Source organism: Phocoena sinus, chromosome 7, assembly GCF_008692025.1.
Source record: "Phocoena sinus isolate mPhoSin1 chromosome 7, mPhoSin1.pri, whole genome shotgun sequence".
Classification (NCBI taxonomy): domain Eukaryota; kingdom Metazoa; phylum Chordata; class Mammalia; order Artiodactyla; family Phocoenidae; genus Phocoena; species Phocoena sinus.
In genome coordinates this window covers 113,809,424-113,830,259 of record NC_045769.1, presented here as the reverse complement: position 1 = coordinate 113,830,259, position 20,836 = coordinate 113,809,424, and the positions used below count along the sequence as shown (strand labels likewise).

The following is a 20,836-nucleotide window of genomic DNA, read 5'->3' as shown; positions in this document are numbered from 1 at the left end:
TCAATAACCTATGTTGAATAAAACATTTTTCTGCCCACTGATTTAAAATGCAACAGTAATCAAAGACTGGAGCCATTAGATTTTAAGCAGGAGAATGTATAATTAAATTTGCTTTCATTTATTTTTGTCTTGGGTAAAGGGTGCTTTTTTGTTTTGTTTTTTGTGGTTTTTTTGTTTGTCTGGTTGGCTTTCAGGTTTTTTTTCTGGAATCTTAGTTCCCCCACCAGGGATCAAACCTGTGCCCACTGCAGTGGAAGCGTGGAGTCCTATCCTCTGGACAACCAGGGAAGTCCCATGTCTTAGTCAGAGCTTTTGATATAATTATTTCAACTGTATGGAATTCTGTTTTATTCTGGGGATAAGCCCTGAAAAAACAAGAAATCTTCCTTTCTATGTCCATTGCAAAAATCCAGATTCACAGTCATATATGTGGCAACCCTATGATAAATATAACTTTATTGTCCCATTTTAGAGACTGGAAAACTGAAGCAGTGAGAAATTAAGAAAGTTGCTCAATATCACACTAGTAAGTGACTGAGTCCAAGCTATTCACCATTATGACACAGACCTGCTTAGTTTAAAGAAACATCAAATGATGGAAAGATGCCTCTTCCTTCTACCATTAGCCCCCTCTACTCTTGAGACACTACTGCTTTTCCCCTCTGGTCTCCGGAGTGCAATGACTTAATATTTCTGGCTTTGAGGTTGGTTTACACTCTAAATGACACCTTCAGCCTCCTCTGCTATCAGCAGCCCCGGGGCCTCCTTCCTACCTCTTTCCATCAAGATCTGCTCCAACTTTCACCTGTTTCCCATTGAACTGGGGAATCTCTAGTTTCTCTGCAATTCCTGGTTTCTGCTGGTCGAACTGCTTCTTGTGCAGAGACTTTACATACTTGAAAAATTAAGTCACTGTCACCAAGCACTTTGTGGTCAGGGAAGGCAAGCTTCATCCTCCTTCTACCAACACTCAAAGGGCAAATGATTTGTCTCAGGACCTGTATTGAATGCAGGGCCCTGGAGATAATTATGGCTGAACACTTATTGAGCAGATGGTAGGCTCTTTATATTCTCTTTCACTGAATTCTCACAGTAACTGTGTGAGGGATGTGGCCTGGCTGAGCAGGTGGAGGCCTTGGTGGTCCACGCTCGTCACAGACACAGGCCAGCTTTCCGACAGCCTGGGGAAGGCACTGTGTTGGGGAGGAATGACTGGGAGTCCTCCTAGATAAACCTGACATTGTCAGACAGACACTGCCAGAAGGAAGATCACGTCGGGAGGGAGGCTTACAGAGCAGGATCAGGATTTTGAAGCATCGTGTAAATTTACTCATCTTTTTGTCTACCTGGCATTCCATCTCATTTGAAGGTTATCTGGCTGGGTGGCCCAGTGTCTGTCTGTCCAGCTGGAGATCTGTGTGGCTCACTGAGTATCTACCTGTCTAGATGGGGTCTGTCTGGCTGCTGTCTTTCTGGCTGGGGGTCTGCATGTCTGTCCAGTCATGGGTTTGTCTGAGGATCTTTTCAAGTTGGGAGTCGGTCTGTCCGGAGTTTATTTTTCCAGCTGAGTCTACTTGGAGGTTTACCAGTCTATCAGTATGAGGTCAGTCCATGTGACTGTGAGGCTAGAGGGCTGTCTTGCTGGCTGCAGATTTGTCTGCCAAGCTGGTGGTCTGTGTGCATCTGCTGTCCAGATCAAGGGCTGGAGGCTTGTCTGGCTAGAAGCCTGTGTGAACAGCTAGGGGTCTGACTTGGGGTCCAGTCATCTGTCCAGATGGGGGTCTACCCGTTCATCTGGTTTGGGGGTCTGTTCATCCAACTTGGGATCTAGCTGGCCAGTTGGCTTGGGGTCCATTTATTTCTCTGGCTGAGGATGGTGTGTCATTGTGGCTGGGAATCTATCTGTCCGACTAGGAGTCCACCCATCCAATGGGGTCCTATGTATCTGAGGGCTAGGAGCCCATCTGGCTAGCAGGGATTCCGTCTACCTGAAGACTTGCAGTGTGTGTCCAACTGGCAGATGGTCTGGGTAGCGGAGGATCTGTCTGGCTCGTGACGCTTTTTCTATATGAGGGTCCATCTGCCTATCTGATCAGTTGACTGCCTGAGTGTCCACCTGGGTGTCTTCCCAGCAGAAGATATATCAATTTCTCTGCTAAAATGGGGGGTCTGCCCACCTGTCTGCCTAGTTGGAAGTCTGGCTGGCTGGGTGGGGCATCTGTGCAATCAAGGGTCCGTGTGGCTAGTATCTGCCTGGCTGGAGTCCAGTTGGCTAGTTGGGAGTCTGTGTGACTAGGTCTGTCAGGCTGTCTGCCCACATGGGGGTGGGTCTGTGTAGCTGGGAGGTCTGTCTAGCTGAGAGGACATCTGTGTCTATTCAGCTGGGGATCTCTTTACATCTGCCTGGGAGTCTGTCCAGCCAAGGGTTTATCTGGCTGATGTCTGTCTAGCTGCTTAGCTGGGGGAAGTGGTCTGTCTTTTGGGTGGTCTGTTTTGCATGGAGTGGTCTGTTAGGCTGTCAGTGGGTCACTCTCTCTGGCTGGAGGTCCACCCATGGACTCTCCCTCTGAAGGTCTGGCTGTCTAAGGGAATTGCTATACGCCTGTCCAGGTTGGGATTCCATCTGTCTGCCTGCCCATCTGGGGATCTTTTCACCTGTCTGAAATCAGTCTGCTTGGCTGTTGTTATGCCTGGCTTCCATCTGTCTGAATGGTGGAGGTCAACGGGGGTCCATCCATCTCCCTGTGTTATAAGCTGAGTGTCTGAGTGAGGGAGGCTCAGATACTGAGATGAACCAGTCCTTCAAGTGGTGAAGGGGACAGTCTCCAGAAGCCTATCTGTCCATCCTTCCCTTCACAGCCGGGAGCCCTGCCCAGACTCTTGGGGTTGAATTTATTCTTGAATATGCTCAGTGTAACCTCACCAGCCATCGTCAACCAACTACCTCCCCAAGCCTCATGCCTTGAACGTTATGATCACTGAGGCAAAGCCCCCATATTTTCCACACTGAGAAACTTTTATTTTGATTCAGCCCAGCAACCCCATTCCCAGCACGTCACAGAGTAGAGCACGGCCCTCAGCAGTCCAGGAACCCACGTGGACCAGGCACCCAACAGGCAGGCAAGGGCGCTGCACTCACACGCGGGTCCACTCGGCAGGCGGGTCCCGGGGTCCTTTAGGCCTTCCAATGCGCAGGTTGAAGCCTGGAAAAGGAAGGGCACCGTAGGGATCATGGAGAAGCTGAGGTGCAGAGAGGTAGGCAACTCGTGGAAAGCCACCCCCAAGCCTCCAGGCCCTCACGGTTTGATGCTGACACATCCACAGGACTCCGAGGGCGAGTGTTTTCCTAACACCATCTTAAAGCCCCAAATGCCTGGGATTCAGTTAAAACTGTAGAGAGTCCCAGCGACCCAGGCTGTCTGACTTACCTAGGCCACCAGTCTGAGCTCCATCTACCACGTCCTCGTAGGCGCCAGGCCCTGCTGGGCTTTGGTCAACAGGAACTGCGGGCAGAAAACCACCTAACAGATCGGCTCAGGCCGCCCCTCGAAGTTCCGGAGAGCCACTCGGAGGCAAATGCGCATCCTCCCAGGCCAGATAAGGCAGGCTGGAGGCCGGGCGCCGGGGCCCAGCAGGAGAGTGCGCGGCCAAGGGCGTGACCAAATCGGAGACCTCCGCCCAGACTAGGTGGTCGGGCCAGAGACCGCGGTTTGGCCCGGGACGCTTCCGGGCGTGACCAGAGGACTGGCGGTTGTCCCAGAGGCGTGGCCGGGGAAGCCAGGACGTCAGCCTCCGGGGCGTGACCGGGCCGGACTCGGTGGAGGGGGCGGTGGGGGTCCTCGTGGCCTCCAGACCCTCCAGACCGCAGCCACAGGGGGTCGGGAGACGGAGCAGGTCGGGGCCAGCCCTCCCCAGCCCCGCGCCCGGGCCGCGTCGACTTACCGCGGCCGGGCAGCGGCCCGCGCCCGTCCTCCGCGTGCGCCTGGGGCCGCCGGGCGCGCGGCGTCACCTGGCTGTAGAGGGGCGTCTCCTCCGCGCCGCGCGCCCGCGCGCCCGCCCCTGTCCCGGTGCCCGCGGGGGCCGCGCGCTTCTGCACCACAGCGTACGTGTCGGCCATGGCGAGGCCCGGCGGCCCGGGTACCGAGATGCTCCTGCGGGTGGGGAGGAAGTGAAGCGGCGGCGCCGAGGCTGGGGAGGGAGGGGGCAGCGCACTCGGCGTGCAAACCACCGGCTTCCTTCCCGCCCGAGGCGGCGCGCAGTTACGGAGCGAGGAGGTCGAGGTGGTAGCGTCTCTGGGGAAAGGGGTCTCGTCTCTGTGTCCCTAGCGCCCAGCAGGTTGGGTGGATGAAGGAAGGAAGGGGCCAGCCTGGCAGGTGAATGGGGCAAGATATTGGTATTGAGGATTGGTCATTTCTGTGTAGTTGTCTGTTGAATAAATGAATGAGGAAGTGACATCTAAAGAGAAGCAAGGGAGAGTCTCAAAATGGAGGGCTGGTCTCAGGGACCAAGGGCTGAAGTCTCTGCTGCACCCGACATGAGGCCTTACAGTTGGGTGGCCTCAAAAAAAATCTGCTGAATTAATGAGTGGAAAAGCGAGGAGAGAACTGACATCGGGAGCTAGCCTGAGGGGCAGAGGCAATGGGATCTCTGGGATTAAAGAATCATCTTGGGGAGGGTTCCCAGAGCTCAGCTGCAAGAAAGGGCCAGTGAATATTTGGTGAACTGAACGGCAAGGAAGGGGCTGGTGTTTCAAGGGTGAGGAAAGGGCCAGCCTCCAAGGACGAGAAAGTGAAAATGGAAGACTGAGGAGAGGGGGCTGGGTACCTGAGGACCCCGCCAGATGGGCGGGCTGTGGCAGGAAGGGTGTGGGAAGTCCGGAGGGAGAAGGCATCATCGTAGAGTGGGGCACAATTCTGGGGAAAGGCAGGAGGGAAAGGCATGAGGCTTCGGAGGACGCTCTCCAGGCTCCTAGTGGTGTGAGGTCACTGTGGGCTCTGTGGGGGAAGCTTAAGAGGGGACAGTGATAAGGGAGCAAGGAGGAGGACAAAGGTAGATGTCATAGTGCGTCAGTCCCTGCTCCCGGAGGGAGTCCAAAGGCTGGATGCTGGCGCTGGTGGTGACCATAGACCTCTGCTCTGGGTCCTGGTCTCTGAGGATTGGAAGGGGGCCTTGGTACCTCCTTGAGGTTCTGGTAGTGAGGGCTGGCATTTTGGAGCGCTGAGAGGAACATCTGAGCCACTGTGTGGTACAGGAACCTGTACTGCTCCTGAGGGGGTGGGGGAGGAAAGAGGGGTCATCGAGAAGGGGAGACCAGAACAGGAGGGATATGTCCTTGGAACGAGGAGACCCGGCTCCCACCTCTGTCTGTACGGCTGCAGGCCGCTGCCTCCGAATCTCGAGGACCACACTGAAGAGACTGAAGTTAGGTGGGATCATCTAGGGCAGAGAGATGGGCACTTGAGCAGGACCTCATAGGCACAGGACCCACACTGCGCTTGTATGCCCTCTTCATACCTGGGTCAGGAGCAACTGTCTCACATAATCCAGGGTGCACAGGACACCTGTTCGCCCACAGCCCGCACTGACAAGTGAGAATCAGAGTGAGCTTGGTCAGGGCCTGCCTGCAACCCCTTTTAAAGGGGGCATTTGGGGCTGGGGGTGAGGGCCTTAATGGAGTGTCCCCTGCAGCACTTTTTGATTCCCAGAATCCCAGATTATAATTTGAAAGGAAAACCTTTCTAATTGCTTATATTTGTTGAGCATCAACTGTGTACTTACTCCCTAGCAGACAGTCTGTGCTCAATAAATACTAACCATTTCAGCTGCAACTTGAGCAAGTGTGGCCTCAGGTTTCTTGAAACAGGCACTCAGACTGTAAGACTGGCTCCAAGCCCTGCACTATCCTCCCTGTCCCCTCTCCACCACCATCCCCTCTGTCTCACCAGACCCCCATAAAGCCCATTTTCCTAAACCTGCAGTGGACACAGAGGGGGCTGGGGCCAGATCCCTGGAGGCGCCGGGCTTCCTCCACCATGGCGAGCATGTGGTCGGGATTGCGAGGGACCCCTCTGTCTGGCCAGGACATATACTGCAGCTGGTACACAGAGCGGGATTCCTGAAACACAGGAAATGAGGGGCAAAGAATGAAAAAAGAAAGAAATGCATTTATTGAGCCCCTGTTACATGTCAGCCCTAGTTCTCCACATCCTCCATTTAAATGCAACAGATAATAACTGAAGAGATGGGTACTATTGTTAATGCACATTTTACAGATGAGAAAACAGAGACAGGAAACAGCTCTCCCTAGGTAGGAGTCTCCTCCTCCCCTTTCAGTACCTTCTGGAAGGTGACCTGAAGGGTCCTGAGCGTGGTGTCTGCATTCAGCCATGTCTCCCTTGTCTGTGGATATGGGGCATGTGAGAAGAGGGCAGAGAACAAAGATCACAGGTGCCAAAAGACATATTTACAAAAAACAAAGCATTTCTGATTAAAAATCAAATACAGGGAGTTCCCTGGTGACCTAGTGGTTAGGATTCTGGGCTTTCACTGCCATGGCCTGGGTTCAATCCCTGGTCAGGGAACTGAGATCCTGCAAGCCATGCAGCATGCCCCCCCAAAAAACACAAAAGAAAAATCAAATACAAACAACATATTTTAAAAAATAATTTAGCCCGAATATCTCCCATGGCTTTTGTGAAGGAAGCATTTCACAAAGGGGAGAAAGGAACTATGATTAAATATCCAACAATCTCATTTACAGTGAAACAAAGAAACGTCTTTTGTTCTAAAACAAGTTTCATTGTATTTATTCAATACCAATTGTATTTATGACTTATGAGAGATTTTCCTGAGTTCTTTTGAAAGGGTACGGGAAATAAGAATTTTAAGAACCTAACCAGGCACATGAACATTTACAGAGATAACCATGATAGTGGTTAAAATGCAAAAACAGTGTATAATGAGTTCTGACTATTTGCAATGCTAATACCAGAGCGCTCCCTGCAGTGTGACTGGGACTGTGGGAAAACTGTTCAGGCCCAGCCCAAAAGCTTTCCACTCAGAATCATCTGTGAAATCTTCCACAACATCCGAGACTTCATAAAGTGCTGTTCCCACCTCTGCCCCAGCTCACCAGAGTGATGCAGAAAAGCCCAATCTGCAGTGGCTCCTGTTCTTGGGCCCAATAACGCTCACACTTTTTCTGCAAAAGGCAAGGGGAAAAGGGCAGAGAGTGAAGAGCGGGAGTCTGCCTCAAAGTTCAGATCAACACGTGCACACCCCGCATGGGACAGCTCAGGTTGCTGGTGGAAGCACAGACAGCTGAAACTTCAAAGGAGGCCAGGCAGCAGAACCTCATCAGAGTAAACACAGACAGACTCAATGGAGATGTGAGCTTCTGACTGTGCAGGAGGAAGACAGTCCAGAATATTCTACTTCTGTAAGCAACTGAAAACCTGGACAAAATATATGAGCCACTACTTACAGACACTGGTGCACAGCCTTGCAGGACTGTGATCACTGAACAACGGGAAACACATGAGTCAAACCTTATGACCTCCCCGGCTTACTGCCAAGAGGCAGTAACCAGGCTGCAGAACCTGGAGAGTTTGATGAGCCCACTGAGTTGAGGAACCAGAGATCTTGGCTCAGGGAGGCCAAGGCAGAGGTCTTGAGAGAACAGCACTATGCAAACAAAAGCAAAGAACTCCAGAAGTCTGCATAGGGGTCCCCTTAAGTCTTTAGCTGAATAATGATCTGGGCACATATGACACGAAACCCCATGAAGCTAGGAAGGAATAACATCCCTTGAAGGAATAATAGCTAGGGAATTATAAGATGAACATTTCCTAGGGTTCACAGTGGGACAGAAATAATTTACATTTCCTCCAGCCACAGTGGAGAGACCTGAGTGATTAAAAGGGGCATTCAGTAGGGAACCTGAAGGATCAAACATTGAAAGTAGAAGAACTTAGTTCTAGAATAAAGGCTTCTCTAGACTCGCCCTACAAAAGCTTAGAAACAAACCTTAAAATGATCAAATATCTAAAAGTAACAACTGCCTTCCACAAAAAGTCCAACACTTTTTAAAGGAAGGTAAAAAATCCAAAATTTACTTTTGTAAAATTTAAAATATTGAGCATCCAATAAAAATTTACTAGACATACAAAGAAGCAAGAAAATATGACCTATACCCAGGAGAAAAAGCAGCAGAAAAAGACCCAATAGAGATGAGGAAACAAGCAGACAAAGACTTTGAAACAGCCTTTATAAATATTATAAATATGTTCAAAGATGAAAAGGGAACCACAAAAGGGATGAAAGTGAAATAAAAGATATAAAAAAGACCTTAATGGAACTTCTAGAGAGGAAAAATAAAATATATGAAATAAAAAATTCACTGTCTAAGACCCATGAAAAGATGTTCAACATCAGTAATTATTAGAGAAATGCAAATCAAAACTACAATGAGGTACCGCCTCACACTGGTCAGAATGGCCATCATGAAAATGTCTACAAATAACAAATGCTGGAGAGGGTGTGGAGAAAAGAGAACCCTCCAACATTGCTGGTGGGAATGTAAATTGATGCAGCCACTATGGAAGACAGTATGGAGGTTCCTCAAAAAACTAAAAATAGAGTTACCATATGATCCAGCAATCTCACTCCTGGGCATACATCCGGACAAAGCTATAATTTGAAGAGATACATGCACCCCTGTGTTCATAGCAGCACTACTCAAAATAGCTAAGACATGGAAACAACCTAAATGTCTATCGACAGATGAATGGGTAAAGAAGATGAGGTATATATATACAATATACTCAGCCATAAAAAGAATGAAATAATGCCATTTGCAGCAACATGGAGGGACCTAGAGATTATCATACTAAGGGAAGTAAGTCAGAAAGAGAAAGACAAATACCATAGGATATCACTAAATATCTAACATATGACACAAATAAATTTATCTACAAAACAGAAACAGACTCACAGAGATACAGAACAGACTTGTAGTTGCTGTGGGCAAGGGGGTGGGGAGGGATGGACTGGAAGTTTGGGATTAGCAAATGCAAACTATTATATATAGAATGGATAAACAACAAGGTCCTACTGTATAGCACAGGGAACTGTATTCAGTATCCTGTGATAAACCATAATGGAAAAGAATATGAAAAAAAGTTCACTCTCTAATAGCAGATTAGACACCAGAAGATCAGTGAACACAAAGGCATAGCAATAGAAACTATTCAAAATGAAAAAGAGAGAGAAAAAATGGGGAAAAAAACTAAGAGAGAGAATCAGATACCTGTGGAAATATATATCAAGTGGCCTAATGTATGTGTACCTGGAGTCCAGAAGGAGAGGAGAGGGGAGAATAGAAGCTATTTTTGAATAAACAATAGCTGGAAAATTTTCCAAATTTGATGAAACTATGAACCCACAGATCCAAGAAGGTCAATGAACCAGAGGGAGAATAATCATAAAGAAAGCCACACCAAGGTAGCTCATGATCAAATTGCTGAAAAACAATGATAAAGAAAAAAATCTTAAAAGTATCACACATAAAAAAGACACATTACATACTGAGGAATAAGGATGACAGCAGAATTTTGTTAGAAACTCTGCAAGCCAGAGATCAATGCTGTGACACCCTAAAAATGCTGAAATTAAAAAAAAATAACTTTCAGACAAAAGCTGAGAGACTTTGTCACAAGCAAAACTGCACTATGAGAAATATTATACTAAGCTTTTCATACAAAAGGAACCAGGTGGAATACAGACCTACACAAAGGGATGAAGAGTAAAGAAAAAGGTAAATATGTAGCTAAATGTAAAAGGTATTTCTCGTTTTTAACATCTTTAAAAGATAATCTAGTGAATTTTACCAAAAAAGGAGGAATTAATAGCAATCCTTCACAAACTTTTCCCAAAAATTGAAGGAACATTTGCCAACATATTTTATGAGACCAGTATTACTCTGCTACCAAAACCAGACAGGTATCACAAGAAAAGAAAACTACTAAGCAGCGTCTCAAGAATATAGACAGAAGAATCCTCAACACAATATTAACAAAGGATTTTACACAGGATCAGGTGGGATTAATCCCAGGAACACATATATGAAAATCAATACATGAAGGTCAATCAATATCATATACCATAATAATAGAAAATGAAACAAAAACACATGATCAACTTAATAGATGCAGAAAAAAAATCTGAACAAAATCCAATACATTTTCATATAAAAATAGGAAAGGAAGTAGACATAGAAAGGAAATTCCCCATCTTGATTTAAAAAGCAAAACCAACAACAACAAAAAATATCTACCAAAACCCACAGCTAACCTAATACTTAATGGTGAAAGACTGAATGTTTTGTGCTTAAGATCAGGAACAGGACAAGAATGTTTGCACTTTTTTGTACTGGAAGTTGTAGACAGTGCAGTTAGGAAAAAAGAAATGAAGGAAGGAAAGGAGGGAAGGTGGGAGGGAGGAAGCAAGAGAGAGAAAAAAGAAAAGGAAAGGAAAGAAAAGAAAAGGAAAAAAAAAGATGGGGAGAGAAGGAAGAAGAAAGAAAGAAAGGGAGGTTACCCAGATTGGAAAGGAAGAAGCAAAAGTATGTCAACTTGCAGATAGCATGATATTATATATAGAAAACCCTAAAGAATGCACACACACACACACACACACACACACACACACACACTATTAGAACTAATAAGCGAGTTCAGCAAGGTTGCAGGATACAAAATCAATACAGAAAAATCAACTGTATTTTCATATTTAAAAAACTATTATTTGCAATACCTCCCACCCACCCCCAGAATTGATAGATTCAATGAAATCCTTATCAGAATCCTAGAGGGCTTTTTGAAGATATGGGCAAGCTGATCTTAACATTAATATATAAACAATATGTTAACATTAATTAATGTGTTGTGGATTCCCAAGACTGCCCTCAGGTTTGATGACTCAATAGGAGGGCTCACAGGACTCAGCATAGAGTTGTACTTGTGGCTACAATTTATCACAATGAAAGGTTACAGGATAAAACAGCAAAGGGAGAAGGCGCACAGGGTGAAGTCTGCAGGAAACAGGGTGCCAGCTTCCAAGGGTCTTCTCCCAGTGGAGTCACATAGAATGTGCTTAATTCCTCCAGAATGAGTTGTGACCACACATGTGAAATGTCCACAGGGACATTTAGGAATTCAGTGCCCAGGGTTTTTTACTGGGGGACTCTATGTGGTATGTAGGCACCTCGGACTAGCATGTGACAAAACTTCAGACTCCCAGAGGGAAAGCAGATGTTCACATAAACCTACTGTCACATAGACACGTTGTTTGTATAAACAGTTTAGGCCTGGTGAGCCACTCTTATTAGAAATCCAATTTCCAGTCAAGAGCCAACCTTGCAGGAAGTTCTTTTTAAGCATAAGCATTTATGCCTGGTATGTAACTCTTTTCTGCATGGCAAGTGACCCAGAATAGCCCAAAAAATCTTGCAAAAAGAAGAACAAATTTGGAGTACTCACACTTCCTGATTTCAAAACTTACCACAAACCTACAATACCGTGTAGTACTGGCACAAAGATAGACATGTCGATCAATGGAATAGAATTGAGAGTCCAGGAATAAACCTTTACGTGTACACTCAATTGATTTTCAACAAAGTACCAAGACCATTCAATGGGGAAAGCACACTCTTTTTAACAAATGGTGCTAGGACAACTGGGTATCTATAAACAAAAGAATGAATTTGGACCACTGTCTTACACCATATACAAAAATTAACTCAAAATGAATCAGAAACCTAAACATAAGAGAGAAAACTATAAAACACTTAGAAGAAAACATAGGAGTAAATCTTTTTGACCTTTCGTTAGACAATGACTTGTTAGATACCACATCAAAAGCACATCAAAACAATAGATTGGAAGTCTTCAAAATTAAAAATTGTTTGTGATTCAAAGGACACTATAAAGAAAATGAAAAGACACCCACACAATGGAAAAAAATATTTCTAAATCATATACTGATAAGGGACTTGTATTCAGAAGAATTCTTACAACCCAATAATAAAAAGACAACCCAATTAAAAAATTGGCAAAGGACTGAAACAAATATTTCTTCAAAGAAGACATACAAATGGAAAAATAAGCACATGAAAAGATGTTTGGTAAATGTAAACCAAATCCACAAATCCACCTCATTAGGCAAATGCAAACCCAAACTGCAATGAGATACCACTTCCCATCCATTAGGATGGCTAATAAAAGTGAAAACAGAAAATAGCATGTCTTGGTGAGTGTATGGAAAAATGGAACACTTGTGCATTGCTGGTGAGAATATAAGGTGGTCCAGCCACTGTGGAAAGCAACAACAACAAAATTAAACACAGAATTGCCATATGATCCAGTAATTAATTCTACTACCCAAAAGAATTGAAAACAAGGACTCAAAACAGACACTTATGTACTAATGTTCATAGCAGCACTATCACAGTAACCAAAAGGTAGAAACAACCCAAATGTCCATCAATAGGTAAATGGATAAACAAAATGTGGTACATACATACAATGAAATGTTATTCAGCCTTAAAAAGAATGAAATTCTGGTACACTCTACAACATGGATGAACCTTGAAAACCTGATAAATGAAATAAGTCAGACACAAAAGAAAAAGTATTGTATGACTCCACTGATATGAGGTACCTAGAAGAGGCAAATTAATAGAGACAGAAAGTAGAATAAAGGCTACCAACAGCTGCAGGAAGGGGAAATGGGAAGAAACTGTTAAATGGATACAGAGTTTCTGTTTGGGATGATGAACAAGTTCTGGAATTGGTAACGGTTTGCAACACTGTGAGTGTACTTAATGTTCCCAAATTGTACACTTGAGATCGTTAAAATGGCAAAATTTATGTTATGTATATTTTACCACAACTGAAAAAAAAAAAAAGACCCAATGAGTACAACTTCACATCAAACAGGATAGCAAAAATGAAAAAGACAGACAATAACAAGTGTTGGTAAGAATGTGGAGAAATTGGAACCTTCATACATTGCTGGTTGAAATGTAAAATGATATAGCCACTGTGGAAAACAGTTTGGTAGTTCCTCAAAATGTTAAAAATAGAGTTTACCATATGACCCAGGAATTCCACTTCTAGGTATATATCCAAGAGAAATGAAAACATACTTCTACACAAAAACTTTCACATGAATGTTTATAGCAGCAATATTCATAATCACCAAAAAGTGGAAAGAGCTCAAATTCTATGAAGTGATTAATGGATATATAAAATGTGGTAGATCCATTCAATGGAATGTTATTCAGCAATAAGAATGGGTGAAGTATTGATACATGCTACATTATACATTAGCCTTAAAACACAACCTTAGTGAAAGAAGCCAGTCACGAAAGACAACATATCATATGATTCCAGTTATAGGAAAAGTCCAGAGTGGGCAAATCTACAGAGACCAAAAATAGATTAGTAGTCGCCTAGGGTGGAGTTTGGTAGGAAATGCAGCATGACTGCTAATAGATACAAGGCTTCTTTATGGGGTGATGAAAAGGTTCTGAAATTCATTGTGGTGATGACTGTATAACTCAGGAATATACTAACAACAGTTGAATTGCACACTTTAGATGGATGAATTGTATCTCAATAAAGTTGTTTTTTTTAAAGATAATCTGTAGGAAAAATAATAGCAGTGTGTTGTGTAGTATATTTTAAATTTGGAATCAAACCTAGGGCAACAACAGCTTGAAGCATGGAAAGAGAAAATTGAAATATGCTATTGTAAAGTTCTCACATTTTACATGAAATGATATAATATTATTTGAATATAGACTGTGATAAGTACACTTTCCACTAAGAACACAAGCACATAATACAAAGAGGTATAACTAATAAGTAAATAATGACTGTGAAACAGAGTCATAAAAATTCTCAGTAAAAAAGAAGACAGAAAATAAGAAAGGAACAAAGAACCGATGGAACAAATGAAAACAAATAGCAAAATCATAGATTTAGACACATTATTGATACATTAAAGACTAAATACTCCAATTAAAGGCAGAGATTGTCAGACTGGATAAAAAAGTAAGTACCCACAATATACCAGCTATAACAAACACAGTTTAAAAATAAAAATGGGGAATTCCCTGGAAGTCCAGTGGTTAGGACTCTGCACTTCCATTGCAGGGGGCATGGGTTCAATCCCTGCTCAGGGAACTAAGAGGCTGCAAGCCCCGTGGTGCAGCCAAAAAAATAAATTAAATAAATAAAAATGAACACAGATAAAAAGTAAAAGAATTAAAATAGAGATATCATGCACACTCTAATCTAAAGAAGTTTAAATGGCTATATTAATATCAAAGTACACTTTAGAGAAAGGGATATTACCCTTTTCCTTTTAGAGATAAAAGGGACATTACATATTGAAAACAGGATTGATTCATCAGGAAGACATAATCCTAACTGTATAAGCACTCAATTATAGAGTTGTAAAATATCTGAAGCAAAAACTGACAGAACTGAAAGGAGAAATAGATAAATCTAAAATCAGAGTTAGAGATTTCAACACTCCTCTTTCAGCAAATAATAGGACAAGTAGATGAAAAAAAGTAAGAATAGGGACTTCCCTGGTAGTCCAGTGGTTAAAACTCTGCCCTTCCACTGCAGGGGGCACCCTTCCAGTGCAGTGGGCACAGGTTCGGTCCCTGGTCAGGGGAACTATGATCCCACATGCCACATGGCCAAAAAGAAAAAAAAAAAAAGGTAAGAATAATAAGATTTGAATAATACTATTGAGAAACTTGTCCTAATTCACAGTTATAGAACAGCTGGAAGTTTCAACACTCCTCTCTTGGCAATTGATGGAACATTTAGAGAAAAGAAATCAGTAAGGATATAGAAGATACAGTAAAGATATAGAAGATATTAAAGTGTCTTTCAAAAAGACACAATCAATTTGACCTAACTGATATTTATAGAACACTCCACTCGACAAAGCAGAATACACATTCTTTTCAAGTGCACACAAAACATTTACCAAGATAGATCACATTCATGGCCACAAAACAAGTTTCAGTACATTTGAATCATATAAAGTTGTTCTTTGACCACAATGGAACTGAAAATTAATAACAGGAAGATATATGGAAAAGCCCCCAAATATTTGGAATTTAAGCACAGCCATGGTCAAATACCATTGGTCAAAGAAGAAATCACAAGGGAAAGTAGAAAATATTTTGAGCTAACTGAAAAAAAAGACACTACATAGCAGTTTGTGAGATGTAGCTAGAACACTGCATAGAAAAAAATGAATGATATTAAATACTTATATGTGGGGACTTCCCTGGTGGTCCAGTGGTTAAGAATCCATTTCGCAATGCAGGGGATGCCGGTTTGATCCCTGGTCGGGGAACTAAAATGCCACATGCCACAGGGCAACTAAGCCCACGTGCCGCAACTAGAGAGCCCACGTACTGCAACTAGAGAGCCCATGTGCCACAACTACAGCCCACGCACTTTGGAGCCTGTGTGCCACAGCTACAGAGCCCACATGCTCCAGAGCCCGCATGCCGCAACTACTGAGCCTGTGCACCACAATTAGAGAGAAGCTTGTGCACCGCAACTAAGAGCCCACGCACCGCAACAAAAAGATCCCCAATGCCGCAACTAAGACCCCATGCAGCCAAAAAGTAAATAAATATTTTTTTAAATACTTATATGTGAAAAAAATCACAAATCTATTATCTAAGCTTAAGGAACTAGAAAAAAAAAGAGCAAGTTAAACCTAAACCAGAAGGAAGGAAATGATAAAGGGAAGAAATTAATGAAATAAACATGAAAAAAATAGAGAAACTGAATAAAACTCAAAGCTGCTTCTTTGAAAAAATAATAAAATTGATAAGCCTCTAGCCCAGAGATTGGCTAACTTTCTATAAATGGCCAGATGATAATAGTTTAGACTTTGTGAGCCATACAATGTACTTAACTTGCAACTACTGAACTTGGCCATTGTAGCATGAAAGCAGGTATACACACTATGTAAACAAATGAGTATGGCTATGTTCTTATACATTTTTATTTACAAAAACAGGCAGCAGGACAGATTTAGTACAACAACTAAAGTTTGCTTGTCTTTATTCTTGCCAGACCAATGTAGGAGAGAGAGACAGACAGACGACCAACTATCAAAATTAGGAATGAAGATGGTACATCACTACAGATTGTACAGACTCCATGATCAGCCATCCATCCCGGGGCAGTACTTACCGCACCCCCAGCCCTGTCCATGGAGCACGCCAGGATGCAGAAACCATGTGCCTTCAATGTTGACATACATTCTTTGAGTAACTAATTTATGCTTATGGGCAAAACAAAGATCCCTGCCCTCATGGAACTTTTCTTCTTATCAGGGAGACAGAATAAACAATATACATAACACATTTGTAGATTATCTTGTATGTTAGAAGTTGGTAAGAACTGTGAAGAAAAAAATGAAAGTAGGACAAGGGAAGGAGAGTGAGAGTGCTTGGAGTTCCAAATGGGTGAGATCCAGGAAGATCTCATTGAGGAAGTAGTATTTGAGCCAAGACCTGAAGGTGGTGATGGAGCAGGCCAAGGGGAAAATGTCCCAGGCAGTGGGAACAAAGCATAGGACCCGAGGCAGAACAAAGGCCAGGGTGGTTGGAGTGGAGTGAATAAAGGGGAGAAAGGTGGAAAGAGGGATCAGAGCTGTACTGGGGAAGCCACAGTTATAGGGCCTTATGGTCTATGGTATGGAATGGGGCGGGAAGACCAGCAGGAGAGGGGTTGAGCCCCATGAATAAAAGGTAAAAGATCAACAAAAAAATTAAAGATAGTAATAGTGGGCTTAGCAGAGGTACAGTGAGGGTCACACCAAGAACAGGGCCATTGAGTCATGGCATCAGGGAAGAGCTAGCAAGATTTCTCCTGTCTCCTCTCTGCACAAGGATATGCATTCTAGGGGCTGAGGACACCTACCCGCCCATTTTCAATCTCCTGACAGGCCATCAGGATCACCTAGACAAGAGGGGTAAGAGGAAAGGGAGGAGATTTGGTTTAGGGGGTGTGGTTATCAGGGCCAAGGGAGGACCCAGAATGTTGGACATACCTCACCCCCCCCAAAGCTGACCTTGACCCCAAACTCCCAGATCAGGCGCCAGAAGTCTAGCAAGGTGTGAGGCAGGGGTCCTTGCGTGGCGATGTAGGCCTGGCTTCCATCTGTGCCCTGGTAAAGGCTAAGTTCACTATGGAGATCCCGCTGTCCCCTCCACCACCTCTGCCCCTTCCCTAACGCCCAGCCTGACCCTGATGAAGTTGCCATTGATGTAGTCTCCATGTCCCTCTTCCTGGAGCAGGGAAAGGATCACTCGTGTCTTATCGTCTGCCAGCGGGAGAGGTGAGAAACGTGGAGTTTGTGGGTGACAGGGGCCTTGACGGCTTCCCAGATGAAAGCCAGCAGGGGACAGCATACCTAGCAGGGATCTTATCGAGGTGCACTCGCAGACTGCTGGAGAGAAATGCAGCCACAGCAAGGCCCTTGGAGGGAGAGTTCTGGGGGCCCAGTGGTGGCACGGGAATCCAGGCTAACACCTGCACTGCCTCGGGGTGCGGGCATGCAAAGCAGCACCGACTCCCTCCAGAAGGTCCCCACTCCCACCCCCAACTTACATGGCAGCACATCTTTGTAGCGGTTCTTCCTCACATTTTCTGGTCGACTGCCGGCCTCAGTGGAACACATGCTGTCTGTCTTCCAGGAGGCTGAGTGGGCCCGGATGTCCTGGTGGGAGGACAGAAAGAAGACCCGGGGGAGGGAGAAGAGAGCAAGAGAGGAGCCAGGTCAGGGTCCTGGGACACTGAGACTGTCACAGGGATACACAGCACGTGGCCTGTGAGAGGTGAGTGCTGTGTCCAGATAGCACAGGGCCTGCTAATTATGATTCCATAATAGTAGCGACTCAGAGTGCCGTCTCTGTGCCAGGCTCTGTGTGAGGGCATTGAACCACCTGCAGGGTCCCTCCGAAGTGGGTACTATTATTGACGTCCCCATCATGCCGGTGAGAAAGCTGAGGCACCACATGCTTGAGTGACTTGCTGAAAGTCCCACCCAGGAAGTGGCACAGTGAGTGAGTGAGTATTGAACTCAGACCTCTGAGCATCTACCCCCTGTACACTCAATGTGTATTTACATTGTATTGTGAACAATAATTGTAATATATTATGCATTTAAAATAACAAACATGGTGATACACAATATATAAGACAATATACAATGCATATGAATTATAATGAATAACATTACTTATGTAACTAGATACTATAGGTGCTTTACTACTGTTCCATTATTATAATTAGTGAATAGCATTACCATCATCAAGTATTCATAATCATGATGATAATAAGTAACACCTACCAAGCCCCCTGATGAGTGCAAGCCACAATTCTAAGTGTTCTTATACCCATCAAGTCATTTACATCCTCGTGGACACACTAGTGTAGTGGGTACCACTATTAATATTTTTACTATATAGATGAGGAAACCAAGGCCTAGAGAGGCCCAAAGACTCCTGAGAGTACAGGAGGCTGCCTGCAGGAGGGTGGCCTCCAGCAGCTGGTACTGCTTACTGTCCCAGACTGGACCCAGACCCGGATGGACATGATGTCATGTACTACCTGGATATTATGTTTACATTTATTATGTACATTTTCATATTGAATAAATTATATATTTTGCATTTATTATGCATTTCTTATATATGATATTTTTTATATTTGTGTAAATTTAGATTTATCTTAAACTTCTTTTATCTATTTATTACATATTTTATTACTTAGGAACTTCAATAACTGCTTATTTGATAAATTATAATTCTATGTTGTATTTATGTGTATTCTACTGTTTTAAGAAGTTAACCAATGTTATTGTGTAAATTATAGTTTACAATCATATTTATACATATTCACTATATATTTTCTATTTATTAATAAAATTATTTCATAAATGTTTCTGTTATCTATTTTTATTATACTCAACAATATATAGTCATTTATTAAATACATACATATATTTACCAAACTTATTTCTAAATTTGAGATGTCACCATATATTGTATTTGCATAGCACGTTTCCATGTTATTATATTTAAAATACCTCAGTACATGTAGATACGATGCCTATGACGCTGCTGCGTTAGCATTCTTTACATACGGCTTGCACTACCCCATTGTAAAGTTTAGAATATTTAAAACTAGTGACAAAGGCGCCTACAAAGTGAGAGCTCAAGATGTGCTAAGCGCTTTTTACCCACACCTGTTGTTTTAATCCTCAGGCCAGTTGAGTCATCAATGTCCGCATTTCACCCAAGGAGAAACTGAGGCCAGAGGGACCGGATAAAGCGCCACAGGCCACAGCGCCTATTAGAGCCGGCGTCCACACCCTCGCCGCAGCGGGGCCTCTTGGTTCCTCTTTCCCCAGCCCCTTCCTCCCCAGGACAACAGGAGTGACTGCCTGGTCGCCTGGAGCGTTCGGGCGTCGCGTGCCCAGCGCAGGTGAGCGCCCGCCCTGCTCAGCAACCGGACGATTCTGGGAGCACGGCAAGGGCGCAGGGACCCGAGGGCGTGTGCGGCCCCGCCCGACCCGGCCGTGGACATCGCCCTCTGGGACCCAACTGGCAGAGGGTGAAGACAGACAGGGAGAGAGTGCGACAGAGAGAGGTGCTGGGGAGAGAAAAACAGAGAGATCTCGAGGCGAGGAGATGCCCCTGGAGGCCGAGAGAGAGACAGAGAGACAGAGAGAGACAGAGAGAAAGAGGCAAAGCGCAGCAGGGCGCAGAGGAGAACAGACGTCTGGACCGTCCAGGGCAAGGAGCCGAAGCGCGGCGCGCTGCCGGCCAACTCGGCCACTCACGCTGAACTCGTAGGCGAGGACCGCCCCCTCCCGGCCTCCCCGTGCCTCCAGTTGCTCCAAGAAGCTCCTCGCCGCGTCCAAGCTGCAGCTCATGGCGCTGCCGGCCAGCGATGCCCAGTCCACCTGTAGCGCTCCGCGCTCCCACCAAGCGTAGACTCCGTGGGAGGCTGCCGAGGCCCCTCCTCAGATCTCGCCAGCCAATGGAAGTGCGCAGCGGCGGACAGGGCCCTCCCCTCGGCCAATGACACTCAGAGCCCGCCCCAGCCTCGCCTACAGGCTCCCGGACCGGGGCGGCTGCCTGAGCGCTTGGTTCACCCGGGGTGGGCCAGGGACGTGGATCCTGCGCTGGCTCTTCCCTTTTTTATGGCCTCCGCGTGAGCTGGCTGAGTCCGCACGGTCCCATGGCCACTTCCTCTCTCTTGGACCCGGGGTCCGCGCCCGGGCAGGGCGGATGGCTGCACGCCCTCGCCCGGCCTCCCTGGCTCTGTCTTCTGGGAGCTAGGCTGTGTCCGGATCCGAGCCGGGGTGGCGTGGCAGCTGTGAGTAAAGACGGTCGCCGAGACCGAGCTGCAACTCCTGCCTGGGGGACCCCGGGTGGGGACTATCCCGCGCTTTGCGCTTCGGCGGGGTCCGAGGGAGGTCGGGGGAGGTAGCCGCGGGGGAAAATGACACCCGGGCACCTGGGCTGTGAGAAAGACTGAATCCGTGTATTTCCTGAGGCTCCTTCTTTTTCTGGGTCGGGCTAGGATGAACTGGGGGCGCCAGCATCCAGTCCTAATTTGAGGATTTCAACCCGCATAAACCTTCTGGGAAACTGAGAATCGAGGCTCTGGGAGTGGGTTCCAAGGGACTAGGTGTTCTCAGTGCTTTTAAGGGGCTTAGT

General features: G+C 45.3%; 1 protein-coding gene across 4 annotated transcripts; it reads right to left on the bottom strand.

The window, feature by feature from the left end:
* Nucleotides 1-2,993: 2,993 nt before the first annotated feature.
* PTPN18 (protein tyrosine phosphatase non-receptor type 18) lies at nucleotides 2,994-20,606 on the bottom strand. 4 transcript variants are annotated; one of them, XM_032637935.1, is made up of 15 exons: nucleotides 19,954-20,572; nucleotides 17,718-17,826; nucleotides 17,354-17,430; nucleotides 17,179-17,274; nucleotides 17,028-17,066; nucleotides 7,133-7,201; nucleotides 6,337-6,399; nucleotides 5,973-6,115; nucleotides 5,515-5,581; nucleotides 5,359-5,436; nucleotides 5,177-5,266; nucleotides 4,825-4,913; nucleotides 3,943-4,151; nucleotides 3,429-3,503; nucleotides 2,994-3,203 (listed from the first exon to the last, which is right to left on the bottom strand). In XM_032637935.1, the coding sequence occupies exons 1-15, from the start codon at nucleotides 20,044-20,046 to the stop codon at nucleotides 3,136-3,138; spliced, it is 1,365 nt and encodes a 454-aa protein (XP_032493826.1). In that variant the 5' UTR covers nucleotides 20,047-20,572; the 3' UTR covers nucleotides 2,994-3,135. The 4 variants fall into 4 exon arrangements, 1 of the variants encoding a protein (XP_032493826.1); XR_004350777.1 differs by lacking the exon at nucleotides 2,994-3,203 and adding an exon at nucleotides 19,357-19,417 and having other exon boundaries at nucleotides 3,943-4,366; nucleotides 19,954-20,087; XR_004350776.1 differs by lacking the exon at nucleotides 2,994-3,203 and having other exon boundaries at nucleotides 3,943-4,366; nucleotides 19,954-20,596.
* Between the last annotated feature and the right edge of the window lie 230 nt (nucleotides 20,607-20,836).